At 56.7% G+C, this 26,540-nt stretch overlaps 1 protein-coding gene across 5 annotated transcripts in view; it reads right to left on the bottom strand.

Annotated features, from left to right (window-relative positions):
* BCL11B (BCL11 transcription factor B) overlaps positions 1 to 26,540 on the bottom strand; it is a 101,137-nt gene that overhangs the window by 43,546 nt on the left and 31,051 nt on the right. For 2 of the 5 annotated variants that reach the window (XM_066273579.1, XM_066273580.1), the window contains exon 5: positions 15,486 to 15,698. The exons of 2 other annotated variants lie outside the window; for them this stretch is intronic. In XM_066273579.1, coding sequence (XP_066129676.1) covers positions 15,486 to 15,698 — 213 coding nt within the window. The remainder of the gene's footprint in view (positions 1 to 15,485; positions 15,699 to 26,540) is intronic. One more of the 5 variants, XM_066273581.1, reaches the window with a different exon arrangement.

Here is a 26,540-nt window from a genome sequence, read left to right as displayed (position 1 = left end):
GCAGGGAATGCTGCGTGGGCAGGACAAGAGGCTGTCCACCAGCATGAAGGGCCCACGGGCACAGCTGGGCTGGGCTCCTTCCTCCCGATCCTGAAGGCTCTGGATGACGCAGCTCCCAGCACCCCTTACAGAGGGAGCCCCAGCATCCCAACCCTATGGCGTCCGTCCCCTAGCAGAACTGGCTCCTGGGAGACTGAGTCCCAAGACACCGAGTCCTCTCTCTGCCCAGCCCAGTCCTCACCCCCCAGAGGGGCTCACAGAACCGGGGCTCAGGGGTCACAACCAGCTGTCACCTCTCCCAACTGCCTGATTAGTGGAGATAACGTCCCCTACCTCCACGATGGGACGGCACAGGAGCTCCAGAAACACCCGTCCCCAACCAGAGCCCTCCCTCCCGGCACGGCCAGTGAGCCAGGTCCACACCCCTGCCCTGAGTCCCCTGTCCATCCAGCCCACCCCACTCCAGTGAGCCAGGTCCACACCCCTGCCCTAAGTCCCCTGTCCGTCCGGCCCACCCACTCCAGTGAGCCAGGTCCACACCCCTGCCCTGAATCCCCTGTCCGTCCAGCCCACCCCACTCCAGACTCCAATGAGTGCCAAGTTTTACATAAAGACCGATCCCAGGACGAGCATCTGGGGTGCAGACCTCTGCAAGCGCAGCACCTGGCGGGACACCGTCTCTCTGCCTCTTGACCGTCTCGGCGGTACCTTCCTATGAACACGGCCGCCAGCGGGCCCCCAGGGTTCCCGGCAAGTGGGCAGCCCCTGAAGGGGAGGAGGAATCACGGGGCCCAAGAAGCAGGTGCTGGCTTGAGACCATGGCATCCAAGTACTGCCATCCCACATGCCATCATGCCACGGGGGAGTCCCACAGAAGAGAATTTCCCATGAGCACACTGTGGGGGAGGATGCTCTAGGATGGATAGATACCACGGCCGCCTCCCGGCAGCTCTGTGACCTGGCTGGCTACAACGGGGGGTTCCTTCCGAATGCCCACCATTTACCAAGGCTTCCACAGGGGCCCCACCGTGCCAGGGCTGGTGCCCACCACCCCTGCCCTCACCCCGCAAGTCAGAAGAGATACCCAGGCCGCCTCCCCAACTCTCCCCCCTACTCCCTACTTCCGGCCAAGGGAGAGGGGCGCTTCACTTACAAGTTGCAGATAATGTCACCCACCATTCATCCCAATGTGTCACTAACATCCCATTAGGCTGTAATTATTTTTTAATTAAAACTAAGAAAACTGGCATGCCTGTGCCGACTTTATGCATCTGTTATGGGTTAAAATAGCTTTTAAAAAATGTTTCGGAGACCGCAGTCTATTGTGGCCGCGGCCCCTGCCAAAGAAAACGCAAGCTTGCTTATTTTCTCCACGGGGCGCAACAGCGCCTGTGTGTGCCGGAACAGAACCGGCTGGCCGTGAAAAGAATTCTAAATAAAACACAAACATGGAATTTGGCAACGCCACAGAAGCAAGCTTAAGACTAATTCCAGCATGCGGACGGCTCTCACATAGTAAGTCTGGCTCCAGCATAAATGAAACCAGGCACTGTAAAATACCAAGCAAGTTGGAGTTTCAACTTAAAGGGACAGAATGCTGGTTCCAGGTATAAAAGCTTATTAAACCGGCTTGCCCTGGCTCCATAAATCCATAGGTTATTAGCTGTTTGCTTTCAGCCAATCCCTCCGTAAAGAGGTGCATATTAAGAGAGAGAGAGAGAGAGAGAGAGAGAGAAAGGGACGAGAAATGAAAACCATCACTTTGCACTAGACTTTTAGTGCGGGGGTCCTGGAAATGCTATGCTCATTATCTCCATGAGAAGAGAAAGAGTATGTGAGACCTCAAACATCCCCAAACCCAAAAGGAAGGAGGGAGGACGAGGCGGAGGGGGCGAGGGAGGCCAGGTAATGTCCGTCCATCACATCAGTGAAGAGGGCCGGGCAACCAGAGCTGTCACTGGGGCAGGACTCAGCCACAGCAGGGAAAGCCACGTGGATGCTGGGATACTCCTACCCAGGGACACGGCACTGAGGATGGTCAGGAGAATAATGATCATCGTTATAACGACTGTAAAAAGGTCCCAGCGACACCTGCTACTCCTCCCACCTCTCAGGCACCGGCCGCTGCGAGGACAGCCAGGGAAGGCTCTTCAGTCTACTCAGGCAGGCAGGGCTCTGAGTCCAGACTGCCTCCCTCTCCACACCAGCAGAACGGGAACGAGAGTGCCTTCCTCGACGGCCGGGGAAGGCTCTTCAGTCTACTCAGGCAGGCAGGGCTCTGAGTCCAGACTGCCTCCCTCTCCACACCAGCAGAACAGGAACGAGAGTGCCTTCCTCGACAGCCGGGGAAGGCTCTTCAGTCTAATCAGGCAGGCAGGGCTCTGAGTCCAGACTGCCTCCCTCTCCACACCAGCAGAATGGGAACGAGAGTGCCTTCCTCGACGGCCGGGGAAGGCTCTTCAGTCTAACCAGGCAGGCAGGGCTCTGAGTCCAGACTGCCTCCCTCTCCACACCAGCAGAACGGGAACGAGAGTGCCTTCCTCGACGGCCGGGGAAGGCTCTTCAGTCTACTCAGGCAGGCAGGGCTCTGAGTCCAGACTGCCTCCATCTCCACACCAGCAGAATGAGAATGAGAGTGCCTTCCTCGCAGAGGCGGGGCGTGGGGGGCTGAGAATAAGCCCACGTTTCATCAGGTGCCCCATTGTCACTGCTGCCCATCCCACTCAGTCACTGCCATCCTCACTGACAGATGAGGAAACTGAGGCTCACACAGACTAGGTCACTCACCAAGGACAGAGCCAGGCTGGGAACCCGGCTGGCTGTCTGTCTGCAAAGCTGGAGCTTCCCCAGCACACATTCCTGGAGGGCGGGGGGCTGATGATACACAGGACTGGCCTATGGAGGGCGAGGTGGGGGACGAGGTCTCCCCCGAAAAGTACTGGGAAGGAGAATCCATCCCCGGAGAGAGAGAGAGGTCCTCAAAGGCCGCAGGGGGCCTGGGTGCTGAAATACAATCACACGCACTGCACATTCACACATGCACATACACACGCATATATGCATGCACACTCACATATATACATACACCTATGTGCACATGCACAAATACATACATATAAACGTGTCTCGCGTGTGTAAATGCATATGCATGTGCACACACAAGCAAACATATGCACTTACGTATATACATGTGCACAAACATATACACACATAAACACAAACATGTTGTGTGTGCATGCATATGCACACATGCATGCACATACACGTACAGGCATGAACACACACAAACACACCCTCACATATAAACACACAAACACTCAGGGCCCTTCATTACGGGGTCTGTGCCAGGCCCAAGGGCCCTGGCAGCTGCAATGGGAAAAACCGGGGAGAAAATTACATGAGGCAATGTTTGGCTCCCACTGAAAAAGCCATGGAATGTCTTCCCTCAAATCTTGGTGATTTCTTACAGGTCTCCTCAGACTGGGCTCATCGTGGGGATGGCGGGTCGGCCGGCTTCCCCCAGGGTGAGGGGTGGGGCAGCCCTGACCCCCGGGCCCCTCAGCCCTCCCAATGCTATTAGACACCTGGCCCGGTGTGGCCAGGACGTCCCGGGCCGCCAGCACCACAGAGGCCACGCTCAGGCTGCTCGTGGACGACCCTCCTGCCAAACACACGCTCAGCAGGACGGAGCCCAGCGCTGGGCTCCCGACCCTCCGACCTGGCTCTGCAGGCCGCACTGCAGCCTGACTTGGCGACATCACACCCCAGGGGCCCCAAGCTGCTCTTCCTGAAAAGATGCACGTCTTGGAAGATGCAGACTAAAAATACTTCTGGTTCCTCAGTCAGTTTACAGAAATAATTACATTTTCTTTAAAAAAAAAAAATAGATTATAGGCAAGTATGTGTCCGGCTATTTTTAGTTCCTACTCAACTCCGCTAATTTTTACTCATAATCATGGCAGACTTTTTTTTAAAGCCACCCTACTCTCTGTTTATAATTGTGTTCTGGCTTGGCACCGGGCAGGACAGGGGACCACACGACCTTCCGTAGACCACGGCGGTCCGGGTGCTCCACAGAGGCGGCCACAGCTCAGAATCAGGACTCAGCCCAGCACACATTGGGGGCGCACCCCGCCTGTGCCGGAACCTGCCCCAGACCTCAGGCATTCAGACGATACCTGGCAGGGGACCACCAGCCAGCACAGGGTATGTCGTGGGCTGAAGCCTGGCCCCGAAACGAAATGTCCGAAACCAGACGCCTAGAATCTGACTGTGACGTCCTTTGGAGAAAGGGGGCCACTGCAGATGTGATTAAGTTCTGGATCTGGGGTGAGGTCACCCTGGATTATCCGGGTGGGCACTAAACCCAATGACTATTGTCCTTTTCCTTCTTTTTTTTTTTTTTTTTTAACAGAGATAGGGACAGACAGACAGGAACGAGAGAGATGAGAAGGATTAATCATCAGTTTCTCGTTGCGCGTTGCGACTTCTTAGTTGTTCATTGATTGCTTCCTCACATGTGCCTTGACTGCGGGCCTTCAGCAGACGGAGTAACCCCCTGCTGGAGCCAGCGACCTTGGGTCCAAGCTGGTGAGCTTTGCTCAAACCAGATGAGCCCGCGCTCAAGCCGGCAACGTCGGGGTCTCGAACCTGGGTCCTTCCGCATCCCAGTCCAATGCTCTATCCACTGTGCCACTACCTGGTCAGGCTGTCCTTTTCCTTCTTAATTGTCCAAGAGAGGAGGAGATGGACCCTGAGGAACACACCAGCCCAGAGGCAGAGGCTGGAGGAAGGCGCCCACAAGCCCAGGACGGCCTGGGGCCCCCAGGAGCTGGAAGAGGCAGCGACAGATTCTCCCGTGGAGACTCCCAAGAAGCATACACCCTGCCCACACCTGGAGCTCCAGGACTGTCCACTGGTAAATTTCTGTTGTTGGAAGCCACCCAGCCTGCGGTCATTTGCTAGGCAGCCCTAGGGAACAAACACAGCGCAACAGCGAGAAACCCCAGTCCCATACAGTCCCCACCACAGCCCCGTGGCTCCTGTCCCCTTCAACAAGGAGCCCAGGAGCTGCAGCGGGGCCACAGACACAGGAAGGAGCCCCCCCCCCCGCCCACCAGGGAGGAACTGCAGGAAGGTGCCCTCGCCCCCCCCCCGCCCACCAGGGGAGGAACTGCAGGAAGGTGCCCTCGCCCCCCCCCCCGCCCACCAGGGGCACCAGGGGAGGAACTGCAGGAAGGTGCCCTCGCCCCCCTCCCAGCCCACCAGGGGAGGAACTGCAGGAAGGTGCCCTCGCCCCCCCCAGCCCACCAGGGGAGGAACTGCAGGAAGGTGCCCTCGCCCCCCCCCCGCCCACCAGGGAGGAACTGCAGGAAGGTGCCCTCACCCCCCCCAGCCCACCAGGGGAGGAACTGCAGGAAGGTGCCCTCGCCCCCCCCCCCCCGCCCACCAGGGAGGAACTGCAGGAAGGTGCCCTCGCCCCCCCTCCGCCCACCAGGGGAAGAACTGCAGGAAGGTGCCCTCGCCCCCCCCCGCCCACCAGGGGAGGAACTGCAGGAAGGTGCCCTCGCCCCCCCCCCCGCCAGCCCACCAGGGGAGGAACTGCTGGCGGATGCTTCCCAGGAGAAGGGGAGACCTCAGGAAACCCGGAGAGGGCAGAGCTGTGCCCGAGGACCAGCCAGGTCTACCTCGCTCCTGGGTGTCCCCACTCAACCTACACACACAGCTCTTTCTGCGAAAGCAAACCCAGCAGACATACTCCAGACACAGCAGCAAAGAAAGCGGAGACCGTCCACTTGGAGAATTCTCTTCTACAAACACTCAAGCTAGAGAAACGTTGAGCTGACTGCAAAAAAACCAGCTGTCCCGGGAGACAGGGCCGTCACGGGGTCAGAGACACTCAAATAAAACTGGAGGAAGTGCCCAGGCAGGCCTGACATCAGTGGGAGCCCGTTCTGTCCCTCAGGCGTACCAACTGCTTAACCTGGGCCACTTGGTTGGCCACATCCCTACACCTTGGGGTCAGCTGAGGATGAGGACAGAGTGGGACCCTTGTGCACTGCTGATGGGTGTGGCCCCTGTGGAAGACACGGGGGCAGTTCCTCAGTTGAGCGACACATGGAACTGCCATAGTACCCAGCAGTTTCCCTTCGGGGTATGCACCCTAAAGAGCCGACTGATGGCAGGCTCTCGAACCACTGTGTGGACCTGTTTGGAGCCACGTTATTCACAACTGCCAGAAGGAGGAAGCAACCACATATTCATCCCAGGATGCATTTCCAAGCAAGATGTGGGCCATCCATCCATCTGTACAGTGGAATATTACTCGGCCTTGAAAAAGGAAGGCAATCTTTTCACACGCTACGCCGTGGGTGGGACCTTGAGGACACGCTGGGTGAAATGGGCTGGACACAGAGGACAAATAACGTCGGAGTCCACTGCTAGGAGGGACCCAGAGGAGTCAAGCCCAGGGAGACAGACAGCAGCACGGTGGCTGTGGGCGGGGGAAGGGGAGAGGGAGGTTCACGTTTAACGGGGACAGAGTTTCAATCTGTGATAACCAAATAGTTCCAGAGATGGGTGGTGGTGATGGCATACCGGCACGACGTGAACGTACAAAATGCCACCAACCTGTACACCTGAAAGCGGTTAAGACGGTCACTTTTATGCTCTGTATCGTTTACAAGAAGAAAACACCTCCCGTGGGCACATGCTGGCACCACTGTGAGAATCAGTGGGGGAGGGAGACACGTGTGGAGGCTGTGGCACACAGTGGGCCCTCACGCAATGGCTACTTGTACTAGGACATCAAGGATACAACACAGCGCTTGTTAATAAAGCACAAGGAATTGTGAGAAAAAGGAGCCCGGGTCAGAAAGAACTGATCAAACACGGCTCCAAGGGCCGGCTCGTGGCCCAGGGGGCCTCCTCCCACCAGGCGAGCCTCACCTCTTCTCAACAGAGGCAGTGATGTGAAATGTCCAGATGTACGAAAGGATTCCCACTGCTCTCCGTCTCTGCAGGCGGTGACTCTGTTCCTGCATCACCCTCCTTGGAGAGGTCCCAGCCTCTGAGCCCTTTCGCTAAACTCATCAAACGCAGGCCTTCTGCTCACCCCGGGCTCGGCCAGCCGGGCAGCTCTGCGATCCAATTAGCTCACTCCTCTCTCTAGGCCGCTGCCACTCAGGCCTGAGGCCGGCCAGGGGGAGGGCAGCCTGGGGAGGAGCAGACTGCGGCCCCCGGGCCCAAGGAAACCCGAGTTCAAATCCCACCTCTGCCATCGACGAGCTGTGCAGCTCCAGGTGAGTCACATCACCTCTCTGGTCTCCGCCTCCTCACTGGTGAACGACAGAACGTTAGCTTCCTAAGAGAGAAGCCGCTGGGAAGCTTAACCGTCTGAGAGGGCCCCTGCAGAGAGCCTGGCACCCAGTGTGGGGGACAGAAACAGTGACGTGACCGTGACCTGGTGGCTTCATGGCCAGGTGTCAGAAGGACCCTGATGGAAGAGGAACCCAGGGTTGATGCTTCCACCCCCGCTGACCGCACAGCGTGGTCACTGCCATCCCACAGCTCTTGGTTGTTATTAAATAACCCCCAGGGAGGGGACTGAAGTGAGCGGTAGGCTGTCCTCCCCCCCCAGTGTCACGGCGAGCCGCACACGGAGCCCCCACACGGCGAGACCCCTGCCCGCCAAAGGCTGCTCCCCACTGCCTTTTGGATTAAAATGGCCAGCCTTGATTATGTTTGGATAAACGATATTTCATGGTTTAGTGACTATTTGGGTTTGATTGTGAAATGTGCGTAGAGCACGGCCCCTCGCCCTGCCCCAGCCCTTGGGTTTGAAAAGACAAGTTCATTTTGTTCCCCCACCAAGACAGCGGCGGGGAACACAACGCACTTTTGGGGCGACGACCGCTGGTGCCTCACGGGCGAAGAGGAAAGGTCTCCGGGGGACGGCGCACAAAAATGAGGAGGCGCGCGGCCGCCCGCGTGCTGGTGTGGCTTCCCCTCACGGACGTGCGCATGACTTCCCCTGGGTCTTCCCCGTCCACCGGCGTCTCCTGGGCACCCACCCACAGGGACGGGCCTGCCGGGCGCGGTGGAGACCTGGTGCCGGCGGGGGCGGGGCCGACAGCCGAGCCCCTGCCTCCCAGCCAGACCCCAGACACCCGGCGGGAGGGCGGTGTGCTGAAAGTCCCTTTCCTGCGCGCCTAGTCTCCTCTTCAACGTCAAAACTGCCCTCTGGTGACCAGTTCCTCCGTGTCCCCTTACGTTGCTAAGAACTTGGACCCCTCGGGGGCCAGTCGGGGCTGGTTGGGTCAGCGGGACCCGTCCTCGAAGATGCCCACATCTGCCTCCGCCACTGACCCCCGCAGAGGAGGAAGCCTGTCCTCACCTCCAGCCCCACCTTCCCCAGCAGGAAAAGCCCCTGTACAGCCGGGTCCTCCCAGATCCCATAAGCCCACTCCTTCCGTTTGTCTTAAGTCAAGAACAGCATCATGGGATGTGCGTCCTATGTTCGCTGTGCAGCTCCCGCCACCATGAGGTCCTCCAGGGCAAGGACCCCACTGAGCCCATTTCCAGGCCCCCTGGGTGTCTAGCCCAGGATCAGGCACCAGCATGGCTGCTGAATGAAAGGGCAACCGGGGGACCCCCCACCTCCGGGGCCCCTGTTCATTTCTGTTGCCCACGTCAGAGCCACCGAGCAGCTCAATGGGAGAGCCGCAAGCACGGCTCCAGGGCCGGCCAGACCCGAGTCTCGGTCTCAGCGGTGCTACTGGTGGGCTGTGACACCCTCTCTGAGCCCCGGTATCCTCGTGAGCAAAAGGTGGGGGCAGCCTCTGAGGGGGGTCCTGAGGATGAGGTGCCTGAGCAAATCACAGGAGCAGAGATGGTGTTGGGCCTTCCTCACCTTTCGTTCACGCCGAGAAAACCTCCCTGGCAGGAGACTTTCAAAGAAATGGCGGCCAAGTCACCATCAGAGCGCACGGCACTCGCGGCTTCTCAGCGCCAGCTTCCTCCTTCCTGACCCTCACTCCCCTGGGCCTCTGCTGCCCCGCATGCTGGTGACCAGCTGTGGCCACCCCAAACTGGCGGGGCCAATCAGTGGACCCTCCAATGCAGGGGTGATGAGCAGGAAGTTCTAGTGTCCCCATGTCACAGGTGAGGGACTGAGGCTGTAAGAGAGGCAGTGGCCAGCCAGGGTCACAGCGTCTCAGCCACACACACACCTTGAGAACCAGAACCAAGCAGGGCCCTCCCATCTCGAAGCTTCCCGCGGGGCTGGCCGCTCTTCCACCAACGGGTGTCCCCAAGGCGACATGTCACTTCAAAGAGGGAGCCGTGCCACGGAGCCCCAGGAAGAGACGGGGAGGCCGGCCGTCACGGCACAACCGCGGAACGTCTCCCACTCAGGATGTATGGAAGCGTGGTCCAAGCGCAGACGGCAGAACGGAGGGTCCGAGAGGCGAACGGCGTGAGGCTCCTCAACGCACACACCCTTAACTGCTGCCCAGCCCAGCCACGCCTTTCCCGTGGCCTCGGCTGGAGGGCGAGTTTCCTTCTCCGGCTTTTCCATATGAACTAAGTGGGGGCAGTGTGGCCTAGTGGGCAGAGCCTGAGAGATGTGGTCATCCTGTGTGGCCTCGTGCCCACCCTCTGCCTCAGTTTCCCCATCTAGGCAATGAAGGGGTTGGACTAGATGAGATGATCCCTCTAGGCCCACCCCCCCCCTCCAGGATCCTAGATCTTTAGAAAGATTAACTCAGGCCCTCGGGCCACTGAGGTGAGCCCGGCCCGGGCCACTGGCCGCATGTGGAGGGCGCCGGCCAGCCCTGCCCCTTTCAGATTCCCCTTAAAGCTGCAGAACGTGGCGGCCCTGCTCGGGGGTCTCTGGTGTCGGTGGCCAGTGCTGGTTACTCACACCCACTAACTGCTTTAAAGTGCTGCATCCAGGCTGCATTAAAAATTAATTACACATGCTATTTTATTGCCAGTGCATAATGTAATGAGCACCAGCTGTGCTAAACAGCCAAACTCCTTTTTAAGACAGCTATAAAAAAAAAAAAAAGAAAGAAAGAAAGAAAGAAACTGCACTTTCAAATGCCTCTCCTGTCAGAGCAGGGAAAAACAGCAACATCTTGTGCGGATTTGAGCAGAATTCTTTGATTTAGCTCTGCCTTCAGATCGTCCGAAGGGCCGGTTCACAGAGCGGGATGAAGGCTGGCCTGGCTGTAGGCCTCCGTCTGGACGTTGCTGGGACCCCTTGTAGCTAAAGACAGTCACACTGGTAGGTGCTCCGGCCCCCACTGGGCAGCATCAACCCCTCTCCTAGCCCCCCCCCCCACCTAGTTCCCCAGCAACTTCAGGCCCCTGCCGTTGCTGAGGATGTGAGTTCCAGGCTCTGTCGGACAGGGGGCTTCTCTGGAACTGACCCACATCCTGGAGCCCTCGGCCACCTCCACCAGCCGGCAGATGGAGAGGGGGCTCCCCCCATCCTGGGGGCCTTGCAGTTCTCCGTGGCTTCACGCAGCACTTTCTCCAATTACGGGTTCTGAAGCAGGTGGTGCGGGGCGGTGTGACCCCAGAAGCAGGCAGACACCCAGGAGCAGAATCCAGGGACTGGCATGCAGAAGTCCCCGCTGGGTGGCATCTGCCGCACCCCCAGCCCTTTGGGTGACGCAGACATCACAAGGCGTACAGATGACTCCACATTTTTAATAACTCCCCTGAGAGCCCTTTTCCTAGAGTAAGCCAAACCCCCGTTGACCCTTGGACCTGGTTCGGTCGGCCCAGAAAGACCCACGTCAACAACTACCAGGCGGCTTGGAAAAGGGGAACACGAGCGTGTGTCCGGACCTTCCCCCGCCGGAGTGCTTCTGGTCCGCACACGCTCACCCACACTCACTTCTCTTCTTCTCCAACCCATACTCACCCCTCCCTCCAGAGTCTCCACGGAGGCTCTCACACCCCACGGGGGCGCCCCCGCGCCCCTGCACCAGAACTGGGGCCGTGCGCCAGCGGGGGCCTGGTGGGCGCTTCCATCTCGGCCCGCAGCGCCCCACAGCTTCCCACTGATCCTCCGGTGTTAATCAAACCCAGTCCGGAATGAAACTACAGCTTGCTTCTTGTTCTGGTATAAAATGTGCAAAGCGCAGACCATATCATTAACATAAAACTTCCAGAAATAAGGCTACTTTCCAGACAGACTGTATTAATTGCGCCGAGCTGCCACTGCGAGGGTGGTCTGGTCCGCGGCGTCCCATTGGACGGCTCCGGTTATAAAAACCAACACAAAAATGAACCCTGGGATATAATTGAGGAAGGAGAACCCGATAGATTCTCCTGTTAAACCCTACTATTTACTTACAGGTATTCTTTTATCTTTATTGTCCCTTTAACCCAAGCCAAGAAACCCCAGACAAGTTAAATAACACAGCAAGCACGATTTCAGTAGGAAAGTAAATTGAATTTAACTTTACAGGATTGCCCTGTGATTTCAGCAGATACTAATGACAGCCGCTGACTCCTTCTATTAAACCCAAACACTTCCACTTCCCCGAGCTGGGATCCTGTGTGTTCTTGCGGGAGACCTTGAACTTCACCAAAGCGCACGTCTTAATCAATGTGCCTGATGACCATTTGCAGGCTTTTAAATAATACGGTGAAGTCTCTCGCTTCTCTTTTTTCTGCCTCCTGATGCTGGGACATGATCTGAGCTGGCCGAGAGGTGAAATGCCTTCCAGAACAAAAACGCAGGACCCAGCTTGTAGGGAAAGGGCCACAGGGTGCCAGACACGAACAATGCGGTGTGGTAAACCCCACTCTGCTCATGCATGAATCATGATGTCTAGAGGGCTCCGCACGGGGCATTGTTCTCAGCACCTGTCACATGGCCTCGCTGGATCCTCGAAACCATCCCTCAAAGCATGTACCAGCATTACCCCCCCCCCCGGTGTAATAGGTGGGGAAACTGAGGAAGAGATGGGGGAGGGGGCAATGACTTGTCCAAGGTCACACAGTTTTACAGGACAAAGCAGCTTTCGCCCCGAGTCTGATGCACTCTGATGTCTGACTCTGTGCCGTAGACGCCTCAAAACAGGGAAGGGTTCGGGCCAAAGTCCTGTGGTTTTCGAACTCTTCTCTGAACAGCGCACCCCTGTCCTGGGAACCCTAGCCAAGCCCCCTGCCCAGTCATCCACAGTGACTCAGGGATTGAAACAGACCAATAGGATCTATTTCAGGGATTAATACAAGGAGCCTCGTTTTTAAAGGTGACATATATAGCACAGATATGTGTATATATATATTCAATATATATATACAGATATATATATATATATGCAGGTGGAGGTACATGAGTATTTTTATAGGAGGGGAAACTGAGGCCTAAAGAGGGGGGAATGGCTTGTTCAAGGTCGCCAGCCCAGTACAGTCAAGGGCCAGGACCACAGCCCAAACCTCTGGGCCGCACAGGCAGCCTGGAGAAGTCTCTCCCTGGAATTTCTCAGGAAGAAGCTTCATTTTCGAGGAACGCCTGGACTCACCTGCCCGTGAGTTCAGCGGAGTCAATAGAGCAGCGGATGAGCCGGGCTCAAGGGAGTCCCTTCCTCCCACCACGACTGTCAGGAGGAGACCGCGGTCGGGGCCCCGGGAGGCAGGGCTGCTCCGGGGCGCTGCCAGACCGAGGGGCACAGCGCGTGCACACCTGTGAGTCCTGCCCCTGGAACTCACAGCAGCTGAGAGTGCGTTCCCGGGCATGCATGCAATTAGCCCGCGCCACACGTGGGGGCACCGGGACTTTCCGTGTGAACACGCGGAGGTGGGTTCAGAACGTCCTGACCCGAGAAGGGACGAGAGGAAGTCAGGTGGCGCTGCTTCCCACCGGCTCTCTCTTTCCTAGCAGGTTGCTGGGGACATCGTGACTCCATTCCAACTCCTAATTACACAGGCACTAAAAACACTCAAGCAAACAGCCCTGTGCCAGGGACAGAGGCCACAAAGGGACAAAAACCACTGGAACAGGTATTTTCAAGTACTGAAACCAATCAGAAAAAAAGATGGTGGCATGACCTTGCACACGCTGATTCCTCGAGGCCCAGCAATGGAAGGGGACAGTGCTGGGAATTGGGGTGAAGGCTGGAGGCTGAAAGCAGGCCCCTGGAGGGTCAGGAGCAGGGGTCCCAGGGGCCCCAGGCACAGACAACGCACTGCCAGCAAGTGGGGGGGGGCCTGCTTCCGGGCTCTGGGCCTTTGTAGCATCAAGTTATAAAACTCAAGGAGGCCTCCAGGCCAGAGGAGCCAACAGCCAAGATGAAACAGGGGCTGGATGAGCAGCCCAGGAGCAAAGCCCACCTCTGCTCTCCCACCCCCCTGCGAAGAGTCCTCCTTATAGGTGATGGGCCCCCTTCCCCCTCCTCCCCACACCACCAGACTGCAAGCGCAGGCGGGCAGAGACCCGAGGATCTGACTCCGCCTTGGTGGCACAGTGTCTGCACACTACATGCCCAAGAAATGGCTTTCAACAGACGGAAGGATGAGTGAGTGAGTGAGTGAGTGAATGAGAGCTGTGAGGCCCCCGCGCCTCTGAGCCTCTCGTTCTCTCGTCTGTAAAGTGGGGGATGGGCCTATCTGCTAAGGCTGCCGTGAGGGTTAACTTCAAGAATATACACGAAATGCCTAGCGCAAGGCAGCACACAGTAGGCCCTCAACACACAGTCCCTGTAAGGAAGGGGGTGGCACTGTGGCAGACAGCGGGCGTGTGAGGAACCTCCCCCTGGCTGTAGGCAGGGGCATGTGGCTCAGTGGGGCGAGGGCGGCCTTGTCAGGAGGCATCCTGACAACAAATTCCAGCCCCCCACCCTTGGCCCAGCCACGCACCCTGCCCCAGCCTTCCCCTCCCCATCTGCACAATGGGGATGGAACAGCTCCCACATGGCACCGTGGCTCCTAGGCAGAGCCAGAGCCAGCAGAGGGTTAAGCAAAGCCCCGAGCGCCAGAGAGATCGTGTTTCTGCATCGCAGAACTTGACCGAGTCCAGTCATAAACACTTGGGCTGATCTCTGATAGCTCGGCCCCCCCTGAGTGGCTGCAGGGGCTGCAGCACTAATTACAGGAAGCCATGAGAGCAGGGCGGCCGCCCAGACAGAGCAGGCACCGCCGCTCAGCAAGCACGATCCGCACAGACCCACAGAGCCGGACGGGAGCCCCGGTCACCCTGGCACCAGGCCGGCCTGGCTTATTTGCAACCCCGCTCCGGAGCAATTCTGTCTTTGCTTTGTGCATTCAAGGCATACGCCCAGTGCCTATGACATCACCATCTGTCAGAGCACAGTGCTGAAGGCTGCAGGCTACCCCCCCCGCCCCCCGGCAGCGAGGTGCAGTGAGCTCCGGACCCCGGAGCTGGGGCTGCCTGTGGCCCTCTACACAGCTGTGGCCCTCACAGGGGGCTCCCTTTGGGCAGCTTCAGCTAGAAGCAAACCCGGCCCAACACGAATCGTTTTCCTCTATCACCCCAAGTCCAGAGACGGCCTGCAGCGGGCCCCGCTGGGCACCCGCCCTCTCCTCTCCTGCCCCTGCCTGGAAGCCTGACCACAGGTGCTCGCCGCCACCGGGTGTGTGTCGGCACCCTGTGGCCTCCACGCGCTGCATAGCGGGCAGGCCCCGCAGAGAACCTGGGCAGGAGAGGCTGCGATGAGGGACCCCTGCCTGCATATTCCAGGGGCCTCAGGCCAGAGCAGGAGCTGTGGGTTCTGTTTGGGGACAGAGCGGGGAATGTGATGGTACCCAGGCTGAGTTACCTCATTGCCCGTGTATGCCAATCTGTAAAATGGGCAGCCACACCAACCGGAAACCAGTGAGGCTGCCCTCGCCCCACTGAGCACACAGTAGGTGCTCAGCCCCTCAGGCAAACACATGGCCTGGCCCCACCCCCCAGCACACCCCAAAGGGCTTCACACACACACCCCAAAAGGCTCCTCTGGAGTGAACTTTCTTTCCTCGGAGTTAATGGGCAACACATTCTCGCAAAGAGAAACTCCACGTTTTGGACCGCTCAGCAATGTATACAGACAACCACAGAGCCTTCTCCTGGCCACGTCTGGGGGGAGAGGGGGCAGTGGCTGGGCGAGGAAGGGGGTGGCAGTGGTGAGGGCAGAAGAAAACCTCAGATGTTAAGCGTTATCCAATTAAGCTTTAGCTAAACAGCACAAAGAGATGGAATGTGGAGGCCGGGGGGGGGGGGGGGGTGCATTCTGGGAGACTCTCGGAAACGTGGGGCGGCCTCCTAACCCATGGGATCAGGGCACTGATGGCATCTGTCATCACTTCCCCTGGTACACCCCAAAAAAATACCCTGTGGGGCGGGGTCTGCAGGGCCCCCCTGGGTCCCCACCTTGCCCCGGCCCACCTGGGAGAGGCAGCTGCTGGCTCTGCCCAGCACACCCCCCACCCCCGGGAGCCCATCCCCCCACCGCGGCGTCTGTTACCTGACAACTGACACTGACATCCAAAGGGAGCCTCCATGTGACCCTCACCCTGAGTGCCGTCACCCGAGGCCGGGCGCGCGCTGCAGCACGGCAGGGGGAAGCAGGGCGGCAGAGCGCCCAGGGCGCGCAGAGGTGAGGTGATCACGGATGTGTGAGGGTGGGAGGAGGCAGCTATGGGGGCCGTCGCTGGCAGCTGGGCAGGCCTGCACGGCCCTGGAGAAAAAACAATAGAAAAGACTGGTCAGTCGGGCCCTGGACTGTACGCGGGGCTCGGGGTGCGAAGCAGGGGCCCGGGGCAGAGGGCTGCAGGCTGCCCCTCCAGGGCGCCAGGCCCTGCGGGGAAGACCACCAGGGCACAGGCCGGGGTCGGAGGGGTGCTACTTCCACAGCTGCCAGATTGGGCTGTCTTGGGGCCAGACTCCCAACCCTGGGGGCCTAACGCAGGGAGCTGTCAGGGTGCCCACTCCCAGGCAGGTCCCCCATGTGGGTGGGGGCTTCTCAAGTGTGGTAGAGCAGGCTCCATTTGGGCATCTGTTCCCAAAAATCTGGACCACCCTCCTCTGGGAAACTCCAGGCCACCACTGTGGGCTTTATCATGCTGTACAGGCCCGGGACACCACCAGTCCACCTCGAAGCGTGGGGACAGCTGGGCAACGTCCAGGCTGGCAAGTGGCCAGCAGAGCCTCTCTCCAGCCCACGGTCCTCCTCGGTGCCCCACGCCCCACGGCCTTGCAGAAGGCTTTGAATGCCCCCCAGGAAAACCCGGGCACTTCCCAGCACCCCTCCAAATGCCTCCCCCGTTGGACGGCCACCACACAGGACCAAGGGCCTGTCCCGGCTCGGCCTGCGTTTGATTTGGCCATTTATCTTAAATGGCTAAGAGACCACCAGGGCAAAACATTTGTGTGAAGCCTTTGCCAAAACCACAAGTGAAGAAGCCCAAATTCCCTGGGTAAATAATTGAGCGGGGAAGCATCAGAGAGACAGAAAGAAAACATCAACAAGACGACACGCAGCTGGGCCCTGGGCCGGCTCTGCCAGGGAGGCCACCCGATGCTGCTCACCGCCCCACACAGGTCTGCGGGGTGGGGCTGGGGGGCGTGTCTACCCACTCCATAGCCCCGTGCAGGATCCCTCATCCAGAAGAACCACGGGGCCCTGTAAACCTACTGCGAGCCAAGGGCCACAGTGTTCACCTCGGGTGAGTTTCCCATCATGCCATGGGGCGGGCTAACAATACCCATTACACAGACCAGTGCACTGATGCCATGACCACAGAAAGCTGCACACACCAGGCAGCCAGCCCCACCAAAACCCTGTCTCCCTGGGTCCCAAACCAGGATTGGGGGCATCAGGGCATTTGAGAAGACCTGCAAATGTCCTGCGAGGAGGCAAAGCTAACAACTGCTTGGGCCCCTCTGGGCCAAGGAAGGCCTCCTACTAGAGCCAGGGTCCAGGGTGTTTCTGAGCCAAAGGCCCAGGAAGGGCGTGGCCAAGGACCACGTAACCAGTTCCAGCCACAGATGCTGAGCAGAAGGCCATTAATGCCCCAGGTTTAAGGCAGGCCCCCACAGAAGGTCAGCACTTGAAGCCAGTGTCACCTGCCTCCTCCCGGAAGCCTTCCCTAAACTGGACACTGTATGTTTGATCCCGTCCACTGCGGAGGCTCTGGGTCATCTGACAGTGGCTTTGTGCTGAGCACTGGTCACAGCCACCCTGCTCGGCAGGGAGGCTCATCCCCAATCCACGGCAGGAGACTGAGGCTCAGGGAGGTTTGGAACTTGAACCCAGAGGCTATAGCTGGGGTACAGTGACCAGGGTGCCCCAAGACCCTGAGAGGGAGGGTCATGGGGGGCATGGGGGAGCCAAAGGGTCTCTGGGCTCAGTTCGGCCATTGGAGGTTGCAAAAGAGCAAATCTGGGTGGGCCCCAAGGTTCCGGGTGAGGCCACAGCTTGCTGAGAAAACCAACAGGAGCCCCAGGCCTGGTGACACTGTCTGAGCTGGAGGCGAGCAGAACCTGTGTCTCCGTGCTTAGAAGGAAGGGCCACAGAGCAGCAGGTCCAGCCACACTCTCCCCTCTGGGAAAGGCCGCGCTTAGGCCTGAATCAGCCAAGTCATCTCCAGCTCAGGGAAGGTGGGGGAGGCTGGGCTGCCCCTGAAGGGGCTTCTACACTTCTTTGCTGAAACCCACCTGCTCCTGGGGTGGCTCAGCGGAGGCAGGGGTGGGGCCAGCCAGGACGAGGGGTTTCCAATCCTGAACTGCCTGCCCAGGACACGCAGGAGACTGGCTGAGGACCCTCTGCTCCGGAGGACCTTCCCCACTGGAGCAGCGTAAGCCCGCCTGAGGGTAGACCGCCAGAAATCCTTGTCTGAAGCTAGTGTCAAAGTCCAAGGTGCTGAAAGAAGCTACCCATTGTCGGACTGCATGTGTAGGAAGAGTCCAGGACAGGCAAGTCCACCGAGAAGGCCAGAGATGAGGGGGGAGGGGAGGGAGAGGGAGAGGACTCGTGGGCAGCAGTTTCTTTTGGGGTGATGAAAATATTCTGGCATTAGACAGTGTGATGGCTGCCCAACATTGTGAATATACTCAAAACCAATGGCTGTACACCTCAAAACAGTTCAAACGGCGAATTTTATGTTATATGATTCTTATCTCGATTTCTTTAAAAAAAAAAAAAAAAGACCAAGGCAAAGATTGTCATTGTCTCTGGCCTCAGTGCCACCTCCCAGCCCTTTGCTCCTCCTCAAGGAAGAGTTATGCACCTTCAAAAGTGCAGCTAGGGAACCCAGGACAGGTGACAGAGCACCTGGGACCCTGGGATGAGAAACTGACACACGCAGGGGAAGCGGGAGCTCAGACAGGGCCTTGGAGTCAGAGACCTGGGTTCCAGGCCATTTCCTGGCCCTGTGGCCCAGGGTGAGTCACTTTCTCCGTGCCCCGCCTTTAAGGGAAGGTCAGGACATGCCTGGCCAGACCCAAGCCTCTAGTAAACGTACAATAAGTGGCCGCCATCACACATTTATGTTACATTCTGGAACTGTTCCTCACCCCCACCCCCATAGAAAGGCACTCTGAGAAGCCCCGCGGGGCTCTCCTCCAAAAAAACGCAGAAAAACCCCACTTTCTTCGGAGGCCTGGCGGGTTCCCCTCTGGAACTGGAACAGACGCACGTGTGCCGCGGTATGCGGGGGAGGGACGCCAAGACGCCACTCCAGCCTTACCGGGATCCAGGTGGCTTAAAAATAAACCCCTGCCTGGCTGGATTCCTTACCATGGAAGTTCACTTTCGTTAGAGAAAAAGAAACAAACAAGGAATATACATATACCTCCTCTCATTTAAGCCCAGCAGCCTTCTTAGGAGGTCGGCAAGAGGAAACCCCTCCCCCTCACAAATGAGGAAACTGAGGCTGCGTGCCCGGGGAACACTCAGCTAATAATCTCATTCTGTGCAGCCTGTACAAAGAAGTACCAAAAAGCCAAGCGTGAGACACCCCCCCCCCCCAAACACGTCTTCTTAAGCTCCAAATCGGGCGTAGGTCATTTTTAACGCATCCATTCCAAGGGGGCCTGTAACCTGTCTTCCCTTCCGGAGGGGGCCCTGACGATGGTCCTGCTTCACTCCCCACGCCCACGCACGCACACGTCCCCCAGCAGAGCGGCCCACGCCCACCGCCCCGTGCGCACACGAAAACTAGCCTGGAAAAGCCCCGGCCCGATGTTGGGGGGAACGGGATGCTTTCCCAACGCTGAATGTTCGGGCATCCCCTCCCACACGGGAAGGTCAGAGACGCCTCAGCCGGGAGATGCGCTCTGGAGCATGCTGTGCAGATGTAGAGTTTTCTCCCTACCCGGCGCCTTTCAATGGATACATTTTTTTTTTAAGCCAAGAACTCCTACTGATAGTGCAAAAATGAGTCATAGATCCAGGAGGGCGACAGACAGACAGGGGAGCCAGCGCCTGTGAGTGAGGACCACTGGCACGGAAACCTGACAATCCCCGCGCCCCCCCCCCCCATGCCAAGACATTAATTCTCACAAGTCGGAGAAAATTACTATGCATGAATGCAAAAAGCATGATCAGGAGTAATTAACATGGCTTCATATGCAAATTTTATTAATGCAGAAGTACAAAGTCATTATGCAAATGAAACTTACGTCAACTCTCTTGACAAATATTCATCGCGGAGGCTCAAGTTTCTCCCTCTTTATTTATTTATTTAATTTTTCCTCCTCGCCCCCCCATCCCTTCTTTTTTACCCTGGGTCTTTTTTTTTTTTAAGGGGCGCGGGCAGTGCTGGTGGCCGCTTTGGCAGCAGCCAGCCACAAGGACTGTTTGACAAGTTTGCAAAGTTGTTTTTCAACCAGAGAAATTTATTCTTGCATTGTTGATTTTTTTTTTTTTTTTTTTTTTTTTTTTGGTTGTTGGCAGGTACAAGACAGCTCATAGGAGAAGGGAAAAAATAAAAAAATAAAAAGCTCTGGGCAGCCGGCAGCCAATCAAAACGCCAGAGCCTGTAATGAGGGCGATTGATGGCTGTTTGGCTTTTACTGCAGGGTAATGAGGAGGGGGAAAAATATGAATATGCATGAGACTGTGCTCCTGCCTTTGATGATTAAAGAAATTTTTAATATTCAAATAAGCACTTGCCAAGTGATTAACAAAGAACATGCACGCAGAAATATGGAAATGGGAGCCGGGAAAGAGTGGGGAGTGGAACAGACTGCAGGAGAAGCAGACCCAAATTTCACAAACAAGATAGGCAGATAACCCGATTCGCACGCGGGCAAATAAAAACATTTCTCTTGGATCGCTTAAATATTTTGCCAGCTACTTTGTCTTAAGGATGATAAAAATGCTATGTATGGAGGGGGTGGGGGTGGGAAGAGAGGGAGAGAGGAGAGGGAGAGAAATCACGAGAAGTCAAAGGCATTGCTCACATGGAAGGATCATTATCCTGACTCCAACCCTGCTCCCCCTCCCACCTGACGGGAAATCGGGAACTCTTTTTCCGGTTTGCTAGAGAGAGAAGAGGGAGGGAAGGCAGCTCAGGCTTGAGAACCCAAGGCCGGCCTGTTTGGGATTGGGGGGGGGGGGGGCACATGCACGGTGGGTGGTCATTTGTTGCTTGGGGGACACTGGAGATCGGTGACCCCTAGAGGGAGAGGGGTATGATTTTGGGGGGTCCCCAGTCTGAAGAGCTCAGCATGCCTCCTCTGGACTCAAAGCACAGAGAAGGTGGTCACCAGGGGGAAAGAAGCATATCGAGAAGCTGAAAGGACTCAGACTCAGACCTGGGGTCTGGCCGGGCCATCTCAGGGCCAGCCGCACAAGGACCAGCTGCCACCAAGGTAAAAGCCTCCGCCAGCCGCGGCTCCATTAGCTGTCTGCCAGGGCCGCAGGCTCCTATTTTAACAGCTCCAGCATGCTTCACGTGCAAGCACATAATAACAGTATTAGCTGGTAAAATGATCCCGCAGTTAAAATACATCTAATTAGCAGCCGATGACATCCATTTTGGCAATTTCCTATTTGAAAGAAGTGGCCTGCCACCTTAAATGAGACGGCATAGGTACTCACCAGACAGGTCCTAGCCCCAACCCATCATCTGTCTCTCTTGCCCTTTTTTTTTTTGGGGGGGGGGGGTGCGGGGGGACAGGGGTGTGGCGGAGGCAGCAGGAACGGGGAAGAGAAGGGAGATTCTAAGGCACCTCCTTTGTTACTCCCTGTCAGAGCTACACTGGTCTTGGGCGACTCAAAAAAATAAATTCCTTCACCCCACAGGTCTTCGCTCATGTCTTTTTCTAATTTTTTAATTACCGAGGTCTGGGAACTTGTTTCTCATTTCATTATAAAAATATATGTAATAATAAAACAAAACGGACAGAAAACAAACGCAAGCATTTCAGTCAACACCAAAAGTCACCGTGAGAACCTGCAAGCCCAGGACGGAGCCCCCGGGCAGGACCAGAGGGTCCCTGCAGTGGCCCTGAGGTGCCACATGGCTCAGGATCAGTTTGTGACACCACAAGCATTTGGGGGACTTAGAAGTCCTCTACGGACACCTGGGGCTCCCTAAGTCCCACTTCCCACTTCTAAATTCTCATTCTCTGTCAGGTGCCCATCACGGGCCTCTGGGTCCCTGGCTGCCATTGATGGAGGTTTGGGGGTACCCATGTGAGTGTCCTTTAAAAGAGGAGCCACGGAAAGGGGAAAAGGGGTCTCACAGGGTTTGCACAGCTACATTGAAATACGTCCTTTATCATCATGACACAGGAGCCATGAAAGCACAGTTCAGATCCAGCTCAGCCTTGACTGGGGCTACTGGTGAAAGCACAGCCCTCCCAGGTGGCCAGGAGCGGGAATCTGATGCAGGTGAAGGAGCTGGTGGGCTTCCCCCACCACCACTGAGGTCTGGTGGGGGCTTAGAGAGGGCCACTCCGGGTAGGGCCACAGAAAGGGGACAGGGGAGAGGTGGGTTTCCACCACAACCATCCGGAGAACCCTAAGAGCCCCGCGCAGCCCCCTGCAGATGTCGGGGACTTCTCGCCAAGGCTTGGCCACGGAGAGGAGGCAGGAAGCAACACACCCCCAGCACCTTGAGCCAGGTCGCCTTCCGCTGGGCGCACCCCCTCCAGCACACTCTGAGATCTGTCAACAGTGAATCACCGCCTCGACTATTTTTGCTCCCCAGCACGCTGAATATTTAAGGCAGCCCAGCAACAGGAGAGGCGAGGCCCAGGAACAATCATGCCCCCCAACACCACCACCAAAGCCTATCTTCCTCCTTCTGCCAGGGCTGAGAGACAGCCATCCTCCCCAGCAGTTCCTCCCCAGCAGGTCCACCCCTTCACCGGGTCCAAAGGCACCTGGGTCCAGCCATGGCTGCCACCCCCAGTTTCCTCATGATGCAAGCTGCTGGACGGGGGGGGAGGTGGGGCCTTTCTGCACTCTGAGCCAACGATCGGTGAGGTTACAGCACAATTTCCCACCCCTCTGTGGCCCTTCCCAGTAAGGTAGGCAGAGGGCATTTCAAGCAAGCGCTGTTAGGGAGGAAGGGTAGGTCAGAGCCACACTCTGTGAACTACTTGGGGACAGGTGGCAGGAGCTGACCGTTCCCACCCCTAAACAAGCACTACAGGAAAACATGAAGCTTTGACTCTGTTCTTGTGCTGGGCTCTTGGGGAAATCCCTGGAGCTCTCTGAACTGCTGTAATGCAATAGCCAGAGCCCCTTACACTCCAGCCGGACGCTGAGGCCTTTGCTCCCTCTGGGGCAACCTCGGCAGGCGGATCCCCGCAGTCGGGGCCCCTGATCCTGGAATAGGCAGGCCTGGGGACAACAGAAGGTGAAACCATGTGTTTCATCAGTTAGAGAAATGTGCGCAGGCACATCTATTACACAGAGATTATACACATGTGCACACACGCATACACACGTGTATATCAGCAACAAGGACATGGTACAGTGTCTGCTCGCATCCCCAGGAAGAGGCCAAGGACACACTGGAAGTGACAGTCTCTGAATGTCACCAGCGAAAACAGCAGGCCAGCACCTAGCAGAGGAGCTGCCCCCCTTCCCCGACTCAGGCCTTCTGATCTACTTCCATCTTCCGCAGTTTCCGCCCCGAAACAACTTATCCAAGCTCCTCCGATAATTTTCCCTTAGGCTGCATCAGGACCACAAACACTATATACTACGCATAGCTTCATGACGTGCCCCTGGACGAGAAGCTAAGAGCCGGGTAAGGCATTTGGGTTCCAGGCATGAAGAAGTTGGGACTTGGGGTCACGAACCTAGAAACCCTTTCCAGATGCAACTTAGTGACCAGACTCCAATGACCAGCTTGGCCAGGCATCCCCTTAGACACAGTCCCATTTCCCCCTAGTTGTGGGGGGGAAAGGGGAATGAGAGGGTGTGATGGGGGGAGGGGAGGAAAGCAGTGACCTCAGTCAAGACTGAAGTCACCTGCCACACGAGGGAAATAAACCAGGAGATGACTCCAACTAGCGACACCTTTTTCCTCCCAATCAGCATCCACAGCACGCCTGACACCCAAAGCATGAGTGACCTGGTAATGCTGATTCCGGACACTTGTTAAAAGTCATGTCCCGGCCCTGGCCGGTTGGCTCAGTGGTAGAGCATCAGCCTGGCGTGCAGAAGTCCCGGGTTCGATTCCCAGCCAGGGCACACAGGAGAGGTGCCCATCTGCTTCTCCACCCCTCCCCCTCTGCTTCCTCTCTGTCTCTCTCTTCCCCTCCCGCAGCCAAGGCTCCATTGGAGCAAAGATGGCCCAGGTGCTGAGGATGGCTCCTTGGCCTCTGTCCCAGGCGCTAGAGTGGCTCTGGTCGCCACAGAGCAACGCCCCAGAGGGGCAGAGCATCGCCCCCTGGTGGGCAGAGCGTCACCCCTGGTGGGCGTGCCAGGTGGATCCCAGTCGGGCGCATGCGGGAGTCTGTCTGACTGTCTATCCCCGTTTCCAGCTTCAGAAAAATACAAAAAAAAAAAAAAAGTCATGTCCCCAGAGAACAGGTTCAAAAGCAGGTGAGTTCAGGAAGTTGCGGTTTGCCGGTCCCACGGACTCCAACGCTGCTCTGGCCGCCTGCGCCGTGAGCAGAAACAGAGGGAGGAAGTCTGAGCTCTGAGAATCCCGGAGAATTCAGAAAGAAAAGGACACAGCCCAGCCAAAAAAAAAAAAAAAGGAAGACCAAGAAACAAGAGTGCCTAGCAAGGAGGTTCCGGCGGTGACTCGGGCCAGGAGCGGCCAGGAAAACGGACTACAGTTCCAGGTGCAGGTGGAGTGTGGACTTGGGGGAATGGCAGCCTCTCCCCTTTTTCCAAGGTCAGACCATGAAGTTGTATCCGGGCAGTCAAGGGACGTGCCACCAAGCCCCAGGGCCGGCAGGGCCCCTTGTCGTAGGTAGAATAGAATTTTAACTTGGTCAGTAGAAGGTTTAAAAAAGGAAGACAAAAAGAAATCCAATTGTAGAAAAGGGAACCCTGCCATTCTTTAAATACATTTTTTTAGTTGTATTTATTAGAGTTATATGCAACTGCTCTCTCCTACTATAATAAAAAGAAAAAGAAAAAAATCCAACTCTCCCCTGGATGTGTTTTTTCCCTCCTTTCCTTCCTTTTTTACCTTTCACTAACAAGCATCTAGAATACGGAGGTTCGATGCTTTGCATCACGTAGGAACAAAATGCTTCCGCGGCCCCTTTATGTCTCCAAGCCAAGTCTGAAATGTCACTAACGCGGCAAACAGGCCTGTAATTACTTCCCACAAAGTGGTCCCTTTAACTGAGTTTTCCGTACGTAGATGGCACGTAATATACATATTGTGAACCTTCCTTTCAGTGCAGGTAGCATTTGAGGACTAAAATCACAAATTTTCTTCTAAGGGAGCAGGTCTGACAGGCAACTCCTTCCTTTTCTTTTCTTCTTTTTTTTTCTCCTGTTTTTTGAAACGAACTCCATTTTCATCTCCTAAATGCACCACCGGTGACGTACAGCATGTGTGCACAACAAAATTTGTAAAAATTAACACTTGGCGGGATTAATTGAATAAAGGATGGTTAGCACATTAACACCGGGAACGTTGCTCCTCACGATCCAACCTCGCCACGCTGCCGCCACCGCTGCGACAGAGGTTCACGTTCAGCTGAGGTTGATCCTGCCACTTAATGTAATTAAGGGAGCCGGTGGCAGGGTCCTCCGTGGCAATGCCGTTGCTGCTGCAGAGTATCCCATTAGAAATTGGGGAAGTCGCAGTGCGCTGGCTTTGATTTTGCTGTCACCCCCCCCCCCCTTGGCTGCCTTTGAAATGAGCTGGTATGCTGGACCTCAGACGGAATTCACTTCAGAAGCCCAGCGAAGACTCCAGGTAACTCAAGCCCCACCCCCACCCCCACCCCCACCCCACACACCCCCCCCCCGTCAGGAGCACCCTGCCTTTATTTGCCATTTATTTGTTTCTGAAACCATTAAAACAGATTTTTTTAAAACCTGCAGGTTCTACGAGGCTGTCATTCTCTGCCCAGCACCCCATATCATGACAATGACGTTTCAGATACCCCCAAAACAACATGGTGGGTGAAACAGGCAGAGAGAGGGACACCGCCCCGGCTGTTCTTGACATAAACAATGGTAGCAGCGTCTGTGGAGCGGCGTCCCGACAGGCTCCAAGCCTCGGCTGGGACTAGACTCTCACTGAAACCTCAGAGGCAGGATCCAGCAATCACTGCTCCGGAGGCCTCGGTAACTCAACAGACACAAAAACCAACCAGAAATAAGAGGAGGGAAAGAAAAAAAAAATCTTTGCACCACATCACCCAAAATGGCAGAGAAAATGAAGTCCTGGGGCGGAAAGGATGAAACCTGACTCAGCTCTCAGGCCGGGCCGGACCGGACCGGACCGGACCGGAGCCCAAGAGCCTGGCTGCCTGCTGCCCCGGGAGCTGCCCAGTGCAGACAGAAGTGAGACTGCCCCCAAACCTGCTCCCTGCGCGTCCCTGTGCCTTGCTGGAGGGGCAAGGGGCAGGGGGCAGGCGAGATTGTTTTTCTTCCTGCGTGCATTTTCATACCCTTGTTCTACGTCCTAACTTCCTTGGGGTGTGTAGGGGAACATCAGTGTCAGTAAAAGAAAAAAAAAAAAAACATAAGAACGTCACTCTGTTTTGCAAAATCCAGCAGCTTCCTTGGCAGCGAGAGAGGCTGGCTGGCATTATACCCTCATTTGACAAAACTACTATTTCTGGGCATGAGCTCAAAAACAGGTAGGAAGCAAATGCTGAGAAATAAGGAAGTAAAAACAGCCAACAGATTCCTCACTACCAAGAACGCCAAGCGTAAACATCATTTATTTGGCTGTGTTTAACGCGTCTGTCCTCCACGGCACGAGGAGCCCACTCGGGTTGCTTTACGGGGGAGGCTGGGGAGCAGGGGGTGGAAGGGGCAGCCAGGGGCACCGCACATGGGCATGGAGAGAGAAGCGGGGGCAACGACGAGGACTTCCTGAGCGGTTCTGTTCAGAGTTTTAGGAGAACGAGACTCTTC

The sequence above is a fragment of the Saccopteryx bilineata genome, chromosome 4 (genome assembly GCF_036850765.1).
Source record: "Saccopteryx bilineata isolate mSacBil1 chromosome 4, mSacBil1_pri_phased_curated, whole genome shotgun sequence".
NCBI classification, from domain to species: Eukaryota; Metazoa; Chordata; class Mammalia; order Chiroptera; family Emballonuridae; genus Saccopteryx; species Saccopteryx bilineata.
Note: the sequence above shows the minus strand (reverse complement) of the source record. Positions and strands in the feature narration are given on the sequence as shown.